We start from the raw sequence: 12034 nt of genomic DNA, 5'->3' as shown, positions 1-12034 counted from the left end.
AAATTTAAAAACCACATCAAAACATATCGGTTTTTGTTTTGTCTTAATAATGCTTCTTGTAAAAGTTTCTTCTCATTTTGTTCTTTATCCGTTTGCTGATATGTATTTGTTATTTTTCCTCCCTTTGTAATTGTTATTAAGTTTTTTTCTTTTGTTTCCTTCAAAAATGTTTTACATATGTGTGTGTATATATATTCATATAATGTTCCCATAATTCATATTGTTTAGTTTAGGTTTTTTCTGTCATTCATTCGTTTTAGCATTCTTTAGTTTATCGTCTACGCGCTAAGTTTCTCCTGGTGTTGCTGAGATAATCCGATTGGAGTCCAAGTCCAATATTTGCATGCTGCAGATCGGTATAATCTATATGTATATAGCTATGAAATTTCGATTAAAGAATGTCTGGAAATTAAGCCTCGAAGTGGTTATGGGGGTGGGAATCGAACAACCTTGCCACCGCGCTGGTTATCTTTCCTTGCCTTCTTTCTCATTGAAAAATTGCACAAGATTTTCCTAGGAACACACACGCACACACACACGCACACATACACAGGCACACTCCCACACATATGCACTTACACCTGCGATTTATGCGTATGTTCATTGCCTTTGTTGCATATTCTTCTTAGGCTCCTCGACCATCTCTTGCTTAGAATCTAAAAATTAATTTCGAAAATATTTGTTTCATACATTAGCTTCTAATAATGGTTTTTCTTCTTGTTATTTAAGCTTATTTATAGTTGTAAATATTTTTGTTTTCCGTCATCGGGCTTCTTGTTTTAATTTAAATTGTTTTGAAAGGCGCAATTTTATGATATGCATTAGTACAATATATGTTTAATCAAACACTTTCCTTCCTTACTTACTAAAACTTTTACTAATTTAGTTGTTACTGTGGTAAGTGTGTTTCCATTTGTGTGTGTGTGTGTGTGTGGGTGTGTGTGTAAAGATTACAGACTTATAAGTAGACCTCTGTTCTTAAGTTCGAATGATGCTTTCGAACCAACGCGATGCTGGCGAAGAGATGATATTTTCGGGCAAGAGGAAAGCAAGAAATGTAATTGGACGGAATATGCATTTTACATTCGACTAAAGTTAGACAGGGAATTAAATAAAAAAGAAAACGTGTAGAAGAGGGCTAAAATTGTACCAATTAAACAGTGTTTCTCATTAGGTTTATCATATTTTCTCTTAACAATTGTCTTATTACTTCTTCTTTTTGTCAAATATGCCTTTGGTATGTCTAGTCACATCTACCCTAAACTAAGCTTTAAAAACATTTAAAATTAGTGGATTTACTCATGGGTCTATTCTGTTTTGTTTGGTTTTTTTTTTTTGTTTAACAAATTGTGTGAAGCCGTTAACTTAAAGTGTTAAATTAGTAAGGACAACTTTGGTAAAATTTGAAGATTTTATCCGTATATATACTTAAATTGGTTTAAACGAGACTGAACGAACTCCTTCGAAAACATTTAAAAATTATTATGTAAAAAGCTTGCCTACAAATGGTCGTTTATATATGTAACTATATATAGTTGGTTAGCCTTTAAGCCTAACATGGTTTTTATCATTAATTGTAGTTGGTTTCTGCTGTTTTGTTGTTGCTTTTAGTTACAATTGAATTTGTATTTTGTTCTGATTTTAGTTATACATACTCGGTTTATGCCTCGCTACGTAAGATGATATGCAATTGATTTTATTTATTCGTCCTTGTTCGAGGTTACACTCTCCTCAGTCCCTCCTGCTCATTCATTCTGCGCCCTCCCCCCACTAAATCGATCGTTGGTTTAGCAAGAAATGTGATTTGATTGTTCTAGCATTTCGAAAGTTAGTTAGGAATAGTTTCTCATTATTTAACCGGAGTCCTTTAGGTTAGGGGGCCCTCTAGTAAAGTTCAAGTCTTTGTAAGGGGCATGCAGAAAATGCTCAACAAAATGGCGAAAGAAAACATATGTTTTTCTGGGCGGAAAGTTTAGAGTGTCCTGTGCCAGTTTCCGTTAAAGTTTCGGTTTCGGTTTCGTTTAACTTTACATCTTTGTTAAAGATCTGTTTGTTCGAGTCTTTGCTTCACTACAGCGCACTTGCAACGTTCACTTCAAGTCGTCGATAGGTCCTATCGGGTAAGTTTCAAATTCACATTTAAATTTTGTTATTCTTACGTTTTAAACAAATAAATTTCGAAACCAGCTTTCAGTATGCCTCAATATAAATTGAAATTCATACGATGACGTCGACTACTCGTTGTTGTTCTTTTTCTTTTTTTGTAGAGTTTTCTTGTTGAGTAACATTTTTGAAAATTACCTTACTAGTTATACAATTATTACATTAATGCATATATTTAAATTGTTTTGGTTTTGTTTCGTAATATTTTATAATTCTAGAAAGAGAGCTATTTAAAGGGCACATTCGGTTAAGCTATAATTATATATTTTTCTTCTTGCTTTACTTAATTTTCGTTATATTCTGTTTATATTTCTTTATTCCCTTAAACTGTTGTCTGCTTGATACCATAAAAACGAAAGCAATGGGAAAAAAACGTGTCGAATTTTATGTCTCAATTCCATTTGTTGTAGGTCGGGTTCAATCGGGAGTGATAAGGATAAATAAAAACGAACATAAACGTATAAACAAAATCATTGAAAACTCTTAATGGGAGCTAAATAATAACCTTTGAATTCTTGATCAGCTTTCTACACATATATATAAATATAAATATATATATATATATATATATATGGATATACATAGTGTTATGGATATATGTGTATTCGTTTAAGGGGACATATCGGCTGTATTGCATTTAACTTAGTTAAGTAGTTCGCTCAGCTTCCGATCTATCGTAAATTGTATATTTTACTACAAGTTTTCCCGTTTTCATATTTTTGGTTTTCACTACAATCGTTTTTGTTGCCTGTCGAAAAATTTCACTAAACTGGGTTACGGGATCTGAATCCTTCTTTTGTTTTCTGTCACATATAAATTAACTTTCTTTTTTCATTTTTTCCATTTTGTTTTTGTTATTTTTTTTGTTGCTTTTTTCATTGGTTTTTTTCTTTATGTCTATAACTAAAGGTTTCCCCTTCTCGCATGAATCCGTTGCATGCGGAGCGTCTTAGCCCTCAAGTTCAAACTCAAATGTGGTGTCATCAGGCTGCTATGTGACTGACCGCCGGCAGCACGTACGAGTAGATGTGGTGCGGCTGCATCGTCTGCGGCTGCTGCGGCTGCTGTGCTGCTGCGGCTGTTGCTGCTGCTGCTGATGGAGCTGGTGGTGCGGCTGCTGCTGATGGTGGTAATGGTGGCTCAGAGTGCCACCGGGTCAGGTCGCTGTCGGCGTCATCAAAAACTGTTGCTGCTGATGATGATGGTGATGATGGTGGTGGCTCAGGTGCTGCTGCTGTGCCTGCTGCTGTTGCTGCTGCTGTTGCTGCTGCTGTTGCTGTGGTGGTGCGCTGTCTGGTGGCTATGATGGTAGTGCTGAGCCGCTACATGGTGGTGCTGCTGTTGCGGTTGCTGCTGCTGCTGCGCCTGGTGGTGCACTTGCGTCTGCTGTTGCTGCATCTCGCGCTCTAGCTTCTTAGCGAGCAAATCATGCCTTGATTCCATACCCGCTCCTCTGAAAATAATTCACAAATCGAAGGGGATAGTTAGTGTGTGTCAGTGGGGCGGAATGGTTGTTTGGTGGCTAGGCATGCCGGCTATTATGGTGAATTTTTGTGATTCTAGACATGCGAGGAGTTAAGTTAAATATTTAGAGAAACTACTTAAAGATTAGCATTCTTTAAAAATTAAATAATTGCTTTAAATTCCTAGTAACTTCCTTCTACTTTTGTTAGTTTGCGGCTTGTAATTTAATATGATTATTTTTATATCCCTGCAAAGGTATTTAATTTCAGTCAGAAGCTTGATACTGAGTGAAGGATTTATTTCCGACCCTATAAATCAAATATATTCTTAATCAGCATCAACAGGGGAGTCGGTCTAGCCATGTCTGGTAGAAAAATAAATTATTGAAAACTTTTCAACATTTTATAAGGGGTTACATCATCAAAATTGTAAAAAATCTTAATTTGAGTATGCAGATTAATTAAAAACAAGCATAGAAAAGCTTTCCGAATTGAAATTAATGTATTTTTGGCTTAGTTATGATAGTTTAAAAGTTCGAAATCATGATCCTATGACTAACTGTAAGAATATACAAACTTTCCCTCTTGTTCTACATTACTATAGTCTATGAAAACCAATGTCAACTCTTAGTAATTTAAATATTTCTATAATAGAGGATAAGAGTCAGTCTAGTAACCAGATTTACCGCTGTGATTGCTATAAAATTGACTACAGTTTAATCGTGCTTTGCCCCTCTATATGTAAATCGATTTTCAAAAGCAAGCCAACAACCGAGCGATAAATTAAAGAAAAGTTCATGCCTTGAACAAATAAAATAAAAACGCTTGAAAGCTTGAAAGTTAAACGTTGTTGTGGCAGTGGTTAAGTCGGTGTGCCAGCCATGTGGGTTATGTGTGTATGGCCATATGGGTGTGGCATGCTGCGCTTAATTTTTTGCATTTTTTATGAAGTTGTTGCTACTGCTGCTGCTTTTGCTTGCAGCAAATTGAAAAAAATAAATTTATGTGGTCTCTTAGCATTTGAGAAACGTGAGTCACACCACAGACACACTACACACACACTCCATGTGGGGAGTGGTGCTCAAGTTAGTGGATGGCTGGTGCTTCCGCCGGTCGTTCTCCCAACGGAAGCTGCCGTTTTAATGGCGGACGTCTAGGAGGCGGGCTAACCCCTAACCTAACCTTCAGCTGCGTCGACCATAACCTGTGTTATTGTTGCCAACTTTTCGTGTGTTATAATTTGTATTTAAATGCGGCTCCAATTGCTACGGTTATGACCCACTCACACTTGGGGGAGTGGGAGAGGCTGTGCGAGTGGTGGTGGGGCCATCCCTTAGGTAGGTTCTTACTTGTTGTTGCTGATTGCTGCTGGATTGTTGCTTGCTGCTCATGTTACTGCTGCTGTGGTGTTGTTGGTGGTGGAGGTAGCATGCAAAGTAAACGAGCAAGCTTAACAATAACAATTTGCAAAATTTTATAAATAGTTAATGGGGTTCGTTTTTTGTTTTTTGGAGAATACGGGGCCAGGAATAAGGAATGTGGTTGGGTCATGCATTTGAGGGATTTTTTTGGGACCGGGCAACCTTTTTGCGGATTGAATGGCTTATTCTAATATTTATGGGCTAAGGAGAGTATGCAGTTAGTGAAGCAACTAATGACAATGGAGGCGGGGATTGGGGGCTCAATCTAGGGGTTAGATTACTATACACGGGGCACACAGACATAGGCATAGACATAGAAGATACTTGGTTCATTTGGTTCACCCAGAATAATACATACGTCTCTAAAGAGATGATTTTGGTGGTGCTGATTTGGATGATGAAGTTGGTGGTTCTGTAGTGAGTTAACAACAACGCTAGTGGTGGTGCTGTTGGTGGTGGTGATATCTGTGGTGCAGGGTGCTGCCGCTGCCAGCTGAAGATGCTGCTGCAGTTGCAATTGCAGGTGCTGCTGCAGCTGCTGCATCTGTAGTTGCTGCTGTGCCGTGGGCGGTGGTGGTGGTGCAGACAACAGCATTTGCTCCACAGCACCGCTGCTGTTAACGATATATAGGGGTGGTGCTGGCGGTGCCGGTGGTGGCGGTACTGTTGCCGGTGCCGGTGGCGGTGGCGGTTTGGTGTTCATCATGGCCACCTCGGTGATCATTTTGCTGCGCGCAAACTCGATGCGAATGGATCCGCGATCCGAGCTAAGAAGATATTTACCCTGCAGCTGCTGCATGGCTTGGGCGGCGCTCGGTGGGTCCTTGAACTCGATGAATGCCACCGGATGTTGCTGGAGGGCAGCGGTGGCGTTGCTGCCGGTGGTGCTGCTGCCGTTACTGGTGGAGCAGCTTGAGCCAGTTGCTGCTGCCATGGCTGGTGGCGGGTCGAGGTCGAGGGCGAATATTGAGGAGTAGGAAGTTGAAGTTGGTTTTGTTGAGGTCAGAGTTGAAGACAAAGTCAGAGGCATAGAAGTTGTGATTGGGTGCGTACCTTTTGTGTGCATTCGTAGGCGACAAAAGCCAGGCATACTGTGCATATTATATATCATAGTTGGTTATATATATATAATTTTTTAGATATATATGTCGATTATCATGTATCATACAAGAGAGTGATCGGGTGGGAGATGGTGGGCAACAAACGAACCAAGGAAGAGAACGCAAAAGTTTTCGGTTAGTATTTGGTTAAGAAAGTTCACGAGGTGCCGTCAAGAGTGGTGTTATGCTGCTTATGTGTGGTTAGTGGTGGTGGCTGGCTTTACTGTGGTTTCCCGTGTGATTTCAGTGCGGTATTCTTTGTGTCAACAATAGTGGCCTGATCAAGGTCTGTTAAGGAGCGCTTGTCCTGCTTAAATTTACCTAGAGAACACCTCCTTCAGCTCGTGCTCCGACACGAACTGTCCAAGATTGGCCACGAACAACGTGGAGCAGGGCGCATTGGCCGCAATCTGTGGGTTTCCCGGGTGGCTGGCGTTGTTCGTGGATCCAGCGGGACTGGCCAGCGCCGGGCTTGATAGAAAGTGGTGGTGCTGAGCAGCAGCAGCTGCAGCGGCAGCGGCGGCAGCCACATTGTTGGCAGCCGTCGCAGCAGCGCTCTGTGGTGTGGCAGCGGCACTAGCCGCACCACCGCCACCGCCGGCAGCCGCAGCCGCCGCGGCCGCAGCCATGTGAGCCATCGCAGCTCCGGGATGAATAGCAGTAGCAGTTGTCTGATGATGTGGCGGCATGGTCATTTGAGTCTGAAAACGGGCAACGAATCAATTAAGTATGTTTTATATTAATGGTTTGATAAATACAGAAGCTTGCACTTACTTGATGCATAGGCTGCTCCATTACTTTGTCTGTATTTAGTCAGAGATAAGAGCGCACTGGCACCTGCGGATGCAGGGCCGGATGCACTAGCGTGGCATGCTGCAGTGCAGCGGCTCCGGGCAGCTCAGCGGCGGCGGCTGCCGAGTAGGCTAACGGATGATGCCATAGCTCGGGTCCGCCCGGAAAGAAGGGCCCACCCAGATCTGCGAGTCGAGAAGAAGATAGATGGGGTAAGTCAGATGGTAGATCGCCTACATAAGAATGGAGTATTTAAACACAGGTTTTAGTTGACAAAAAATCAAAATGGTAAGAACGAGAACGGGTTTTAATACAAGAAAATAATTTATAAATTCAATTTTGAAATTTTGAAAGTTCGTTGTCTCAGTCTTTCGTTTGAGCGGAAATTGAAGATGGGAGCCATAAAGTTGAATATAATTTTTTAACTTTCTTAACCGTATTACAAGTAGAATTTTCTGAAGACTTTGTTGGCCTAGAATATCTTTGGTTTATTTTCTTCTCTTCTTTTTGTTAAATGTATTATGGTTTTGGTGTACTGCTGAGCGTGTGTGTGAGTTGCACAAAGTGTTACGAGTGATCAAAGTGCGGTACATTATATATATAGTTGTTGTTGTAGTTATTGTGGCTGTAACCTAGTTAGGAATATTTATATATATAGCGACTTTGCGTATGCAGAGATAACAATTTAATACGGTAGATATAGCATACGATAGTATTTACGATATATATTTTGCTGATATGTATAAAGTTGTGTGCATTTGAAGCAAAGTTTGGCTTGGTCTTGTCTCTTTGTTTAATATTTAACATTATCAACTGCTCAATTGTTGGATAGATCGGTGTGTGGGTGTTCGGTGTGTGTGTTAGAGTGTGTGTTTGTTGTGTTCTTCGATAGTTGGAGGTGCTCAGCATACGTTATCGAGTACGCCTTCGGTTCGGTTTTGTTGTACCCTTAAACATAGTTACTTTTGGTTTCTTAAAAATATTCAACTACATACACAAAAGGAAACGAAACAAAATTAAAGAAATTAGCAGCTGCCGAGATCTCATTTTGGTTTTTGTTTTTCTTTTGATTTTCTTTTCATTTTTTTTACTTACGTCCAGTGAGTGGGTGCATCAATGCAGGATGTGAGGCTGTTGTCGCTGTATTGGGCTGTGGTTTGGGTTTGCTCACTTTCGTGTTACTCTTGGCGAATTCCAAGCGAATTGTTTGGGGCATATCGGGATCGAAGCGTACACCCTGCTGTAAATGATCAGATCAAAATACAGCGGTTTGTATATTCTCTTTTTTTAGGTAATTTTTATTCATTTTCTTTCAGCAAAGTTCAAAAGTTTTTGGGGGAGACTTTACATGTAGTTTTATTTTGCAACAATTCGCCAAAAATAATTTTGAATGTCGCGTAAAAGTGACGTTAAAAAAAAACTTGGTGGTAGATTTAGATATATATATATATTTTCTCTTAAGAGATCTAACATATTGCTTGAGGGTGGGGTCGGGAGACATTCAACGAAGATATTGTATTGCATGGTGCCTGCTCTGTAAACGGAGTTTTGGGACAGGTTAGTGGCGGTAAATGGTCTTGTTTTTGGCGATGTGTAATGTTTTCCTTTAACTGGATTTAAAAACGAAGGCAAGAAATGGATTGAGCATTGTGGATTGTTCTTGAACTCGAGATACAAATTATTTAAATCGATTCCTAAGTTTATACATGATTTTAGATCTATTTAGATTTTAGATTTCTGTTTAGCATTTAAATGTATTTGTTTTTTAAACTAATAATTTTTAATAAACCTTACTTTAATGCGAACTTCCTTTGCAAATTAATTTGAACAAATTCCTAAGATTTACTTGATTTAAAAAAATAGTTCTGTGAATAAGTACAAAACCTATTTATTTTATTTTATAGCAATCATTAAAATCTGAAGGTATCATTACTCTAATTTCCTAAAAAATAACTGTGCTCTTCCAGAGGGCGGAGTGGTTTTCTTGGGGGCGTGGCTGGGGGGGGGACATGCACCACAGGCTTGAGAAGTTGCTTTCATTTTGTTGCTTTCTGGTTGTTGGTGCTTTTTGCTTTTGCCATTTTGCCGAGTTTTTGCCAGAGATGAAAGTGTGTGTGTGTGGGTGTGTGTGGGAGTGGCTGTGGCTGTGATGAGTGTATCGGTTTACGTGTGTGTTTGTGTTCTCTGCGTGTCAAAGAGTTTGGTAGAATGAGCAAATAATAGGGGGAAGTGATGCAAATACCATAAACAATACGATAGATAACTCATTGAGAAGTTTGAAAGAGATTGAGAGGGAGGAGGTACACAGAGATTTAGATAGAGAGAGTTATATAGATAGTTGGAGAGCGGGATAGCAAGAGCTAGACAGAGAGGGAAACACTTAATGCGATTGAGTGACATGTCAAAGTTGATTTTCTTTCAAATGCAAGCACGTGTTCGTGTGGATCTTTGATGTCTTTGGTTATAGTTTTTGCTATTTTTGTATTTCTTGATTTATTTGGTTTTTGGTTTTTCTGTGGGGTGATGCAAAAGGAGCTTGGGCTCGATTGTTGAGCAGCGGCGACAGGGGCCTAACGGTATTTAAGCCAGGCAATACGAGTATACAAGTATTTTAATTGTTGGTTTTCAGTACATTTCATTTTGGGGTGCTTTACAGTTTTGTTTGTTGTTAAAAGTGTGTTTGGTTTTTTGCTGTCGCTGAATATAATCATTATCGGACTTTTCTTGTGTTGTCTGACACAAAAAAATCGGCTAAAATATGTTGGTTTTCCTTCGATTATACAAGGCATGTGAAAGAAGGGTTTAGAGACTTGGTGTTAATAATTACCTGGAGGTCCTGTTTGGCGGCCTCAGCTCCAGCTCTTGTATGGAATGTCACGAAGCCAACTGGCTGTGGAATATATAACAGATAAATAATTTATAAAATAATAATTCTTAGAATGTAGAAAAATGAATAGTAATTTAATTTGAGTAATTTATCAATTAAAACAAGAAAGAACACTTGCAGTTTGCAATCAAATTTTAGGAATTAAATCGGAAATCGATCATAGTTAAGCTGACCTTTTTTGACCAATTTTTGTTTAGCAAATGAAAGTTTAAAAAATTTATAACTAAGCCAAAAATCAATGCATTTTAATTCGAAAAGCTTTCATATGTTGGTTTATATTAGGTTACTAAATCTGCATTCCAAATTTCATATTTAAAAAACTAAAATTTTTGCCAATTTTTGACAATTTTAATGATGTAACCCCTTGTAAAAATTTTAAATTTTCGGAAATTTTGCAAAGAAATAGATTTTGGTCGGACATGGCTAGAATATATATGGTTTATAGGGTCGGAAATGACTCCTTGACAGAATTTGAAGCTTCTGACTAAAATTATAATACTCTGCAAAGGGTATTTTTTTAAATATCTTTACTTACCGATGCAGTTTTGCCATTTTTGCTAGTTACTTTCAAAAGAGATCCTTCATAGCCCTGTTTTCAGCGAAAGAACATATTTATTGATGTATCTATTTATTCTCAGATTTGTTGTTATCAAACTCACCTCGTAGGCTCTGAATAACAAATAAAGCTCGCGCGGCTTGGCGTCCATGGGCAAGCCGCTGACGAACAGTGTGCGGACCTGCAAATATGCGAAAATAGATAGGAGAACGGTTAGATGATTGCTAGTTGACAAAAACCAATTTCCTATGATTACGTAATTAAGTTGGAACTGTCACGTTGTATGCCAGTCCCAATTTTGAACTTTGAATGCGTGTAATGCGCTTTTGTTCTATCCTCATTTCCCCTCCTCCCCCGCGGCAGACGCAGAGGAAAGTTCACGACCCTTCCCCCAAGCACACACAAGGGCCTAGTGGTGGTGGGGGGTGAGGGGTCACATGTACATACTGATAATGAAACCAAATGGAATAAGCGCCATAAACGCTGAATTCATTATGACAACGCTAGAGACGTGACTCTTGTTGGGGGTCCGGACTGGGGCATGGGGCATGGGGCATGGGGCAGAGTGATTCCAAGGGCGGATAAAAAGGGAGCGGCAGCAGGTGAGCCAGGTATGTGTGCTGCAGGGACTAAATGAGTCCCAAGCTCTGACAGCTTTTTATTTTTAACACCTAGGCGAAAATGTTTGAGTTGAGGTGGCAAGCGTTACTCTGAGCGATGTTGAATGTGTGTGGAACTGGGTTGAATTCTCACCTTTTTTCGTTTATTTTCACTCCGGGTTTTTTTTTCAAGAGTACATTTTGTGCTGAGAGAGTAAATTTACTTTGTTGCTAGCGAAATGAAAATCATCATTAGGCTAAGGGTGAAATGTTAAAGGATGAATGCCAGGGAAGAGCTCTTATGTTTTTCCATATCTTAACATAAGATTAAATGGTAAAAGCGTAGGGCAATTTTTAAACAGCAAGAGAAAGAAAGTAATATCTTAATGACAGAAATATTCAAAACAATATTACTAAAGTTTCATATCAAGTTCATTACTTTATTTCCACATTCTTGAACACAACCTATTATGAAAAGCTCACAGTTGCACTCTGTTCATATAAACTATTAGCAGTTTAATATATCCAAGTTTCAAGACGGTAAAGTTTATCTCTTTTCCAGCTGCTTATATTTTCCTACCCTCCCCAAAGAGCGTACTTTCAACCCTCTTCGTGAGTGTTGTTTAAATTAAAACGTGTTCTATCATTGCCATCTACCTTCTTTTTTATTTTGCAGTTCCTGCTCTGTAATCTACTGCCAACTCTGGCCTTGTATGTTTTGAATTTGGCTGTAGAAAAATACAACAAGTGATGCAAGTTAGTTACATGCCACGCATATTGAGTTCGAGTGGAGTTGGGGAACCGTCTACCTCTGGAGGGTTCAAGTGCATCAGGAACAGGATAAGGAACAACAAACATCAACAAGAGCAGCAGCTAATCTCTTAGGGCTCTGTCATGTCCTTGGCAGGCAGCAGAATTTTTCGCTAATTAATTAGCTCAAGTCCGGCAGAATAAAAACCCAAGCGCCGCCGAAAACAAGCAATTGATTGTGTTCAGAGAGCAAAAAAAAAGAACGAAAAGAAAGGCAAGGCGGTTGGCTGAGGAAAAGCCTTA

The 12034-nt window shown here is 39.3% G+C and overlaps 2 protein-coding genes across 2 annotated transcripts in view; both read right to left on the bottom strand.

Annotated features, from left to right (window-relative positions):
- Positions 1–123: 123 nt before the first annotated feature.
- LOC110188649 (RNA-binding protein) lies at positions 124–6842 on the bottom strand. Its single transcript, XM_020958430.2, has 4 exons — positions 6469–6842; positions 6101–6138; positions 5406–5983; positions 124–3616 (listed from the first exon to the last, which is right to left on the bottom strand). Exons 1-4 carry the CDS (start codon positions 6840–6842, stop codon positions 3590–3592), a joined length of 1017 nt encoding a protein of 338 aa, XP_020814089.2. The 3' UTR covers positions 124–3589.
- LOC147642694 (protein couch potato) overlaps positions 6637–12034 on the bottom strand; it is a 71382-nt gene continuing 65984 nt past the window's right edge. The window contains exons 4-9 of the mRNA XM_086839283.1: positions 10486–10563; positions 10362–10415; positions 9767–9829; positions 8035–8179; positions 6922–7124; positions 6637–6848 (exon numbers count right to left, since the gene is read on the bottom strand). Of these exons, the coding sequence (XP_086695409.1) occupies positions 6961–7124; positions 8035–8179; positions 9767–9829; positions 10362–10415; positions 10486–10563 (504 nt within the window). The 3' untranslated portion in view covers positions 6637–6848; positions 6922–6960. The remainder of the gene's footprint in view (positions 6849–6921; positions 7125–8034; positions 8180–9766; positions 9830–10361; positions 10416–10485; positions 10564–12034) is intronic.

Source organism: Drosophila serrata, unplaced genomic scaffold (assembly GCF_035046125.1).
Source record: "Drosophila serrata isolate PLE 108 unplaced genomic scaffold, ASM3504612v1 contig_364, whole genome shotgun sequence".
Classification (NCBI taxonomy): Eukaryota; Metazoa; Arthropoda; class Insecta; order Diptera; family Drosophilidae; genus Drosophila; species Drosophila serrata.
This window is presented reverse-complemented; position numbering and strand designations above follow the sequence as displayed.